This window comes from Gossypium hirsutum, chromosome D12 (assembly GCF_007990345.1).
Source record: "Gossypium hirsutum isolate 1008001.06 chromosome D12, Gossypium_hirsutum_v2.1, whole genome shotgun sequence".
Classification (NCBI taxonomy): domain Eukaryota; kingdom Viridiplantae; phylum Streptophyta; class Magnoliopsida; order Malvales; family Malvaceae; genus Gossypium; species Gossypium hirsutum.
In genome coordinates, this window is record NC_053448.1 from 11,293,870 (window position 1) to 11,295,902 (window position 2,033).

General features: G+C 32.1%; 1 protein-coding gene across 1 annotated transcript; it reads right to left on the reverse strand.

Annotated features, from left to right (window-relative positions):
* Positions 1-843: 843 nt before the first annotated feature.
* LOC107947519 (heavy metal-associated isoprenylated plant protein 43) lies at positions 844-1,547 on the reverse strand. The gene is made up of 2 exons (XM_016882149.2): positions 1,428-1,547; positions 844-1,288 (listed from the first exon to the last, which is right to left on the reverse strand). Exons 1-2 carry the CDS (start codon positions 1,510-1,512, stop codon positions 1,002-1,004), a joined length of 372 nt encoding a protein of 123 aa, XP_016737638.1. The 5' UTR covers positions 1,513-1,547; the 3' UTR covers positions 844-1,001.
* Between the last annotated feature and the right edge of the window lie 486 nt (positions 1,548-2,033).

The window sequence follows — 2,033 nt, forward strand, 5'->3', positions numbered from 1 at the left end:
TCGCTTAAGATCGTGCAGATTGCGAAACCAAAGGTCTAGCCCCATAACACTTACACCTAACCAAAAAGATTGACGACGACTCTTACTTTAATTTAAAACTCTCATGTTTTCTTAAATAAAAATTTTCCATATTTTAAAAAGCCTCAAGCTGAATTTTTCTTTTTGAATTTCAGCTTGAAAAAGAGTCACTACACTTTTCTTTTCTTTTTTTTTATTTTACTTTTTTCTTCTTCTCCTCTTTCCTTTTATATTAAAAAAAAACTAAGATTACTAATAATTGCAGTGGCAAAAATAACAACCCACAAGATTTAGGTTGTTAAGGAGAACAAAGAAATTTTTTTAAAAATAATTTCTTTAGCGTATCTGTATAGATTATTTCGTAATAAATTAATGTCTAATGAACAAAACATAATTTAAATCATATATAAATAATTATTTTTATAATTTGTCCTATTTAAAAATAGTAAAGTATCAATTCAAAAATATATTTTAAAAACATTTCAACATCTCTGATAAATATTGAAAACATCTGAGTTAAGTGGACCAGTTAAATAAAAAATTGGGAAAAAATCCATGGACACGTATACTCATTTTGTTCGTAGCAAAAGCAATTAAAGTCACCGACAAATAACTTTGATCTTCTAGTCTTAACTTATTGGATGGTGGTTAAAATTTTTGTTGAACACTTATTTGACATAATTAAAATAGCGTGATTCCATCTCCTACTCAATATTATATATATATATAAAAGTTTGTTCTGAAAAGCAAGTTTAAGTAAAAATAAATAAAATCATTTTTTTAAAAACAATCTCATTATATGTTCTGATCATATCTGCTCTTTTTGACACAATGCCTAGAACTATCATTAGTCCCTCCCCAACCTATAAATAGAATGATAGTACGCTTTAGCACACTTGAACCTACATCCTCTTACATTGACAACAATGTCTATGTCAATCAAGCTAAAATTAAATCAACATAACTACAACCAATTATTATTATCACATGATTGAGCACCCAACGTTGGGCTCATTATATCTATCCATATAGACTACAGGATAGTGGAATTGGGGATTTGGGTCAGTCTTCTTATCATCTTTCTTGGGCTCAGCCTTCTTCTCTTCGGGCTTCTTCTGGGGTTCCTTTGGAGGTGCTGGGGGAGGCCCTACAGTCACCAGCTCTACAAATTTCCCTACTTTTCTCGTTCGAACTATAATATCATATGGGTCTGCATCGCCTGTTACTGATATAGTTCCCTTGGCAGCGTCCACCTCTATCTTATCCACCCCTGCACACCAATAAATTTAACAATACGTACATAAATATTAATGTTTGATAAACATGTGTTCGGATACAGCTTCAAATTTTGCCATCAATTATTACAAAGCCAAAGAGGAATATGGTACTGTTTCTAGCCAAGTGTTTACCTTGTACTCCAGAGATTGCCTTAAGAAGCTTCTTCCTGCCTTTTTCGCCTGAGAGATCAACCTTCAAAACAGTCTTCTTTACCATGGAAACCAAACTAAAGTTTCTAAAATTTAAATCAAGAAAAACTCTTAGCTAGGTTAAGTATTGCAGCAGCATGATGATCTTATTTAAAGAGAAAGATGGGTATATATATATATATCAGATTCTTTGGTTTGTTCACCTGGACTCCATAGCAAGGGAGGTTTGTCCTATTGCCTGTTTACCTAGAACCTATCTAATTATATAATCACAAATAGTTTCAGGGTGGTGGATTCTTAGCATTTGACGTATATATGTTATCGTTTATATTTGGATGTGTTTGCTTAGACTGGCATTCTGCTTTCAGCATGCACCATCTGGTGCACTTACCCACTTAACAAGCCAAGAAACAGCAACTCATTGGAACCATCATCGCTAACCAAATCACATAGCAAATAGCAATCGATGAACTACAGACCAAAACCAAATTATATATTAATCAATGCTGTGGACCGTGGTGCAGATGATATTTACCTATAAAACAAATATAATTAATTCATTACATTTTTAAATAATAATCTAATTAT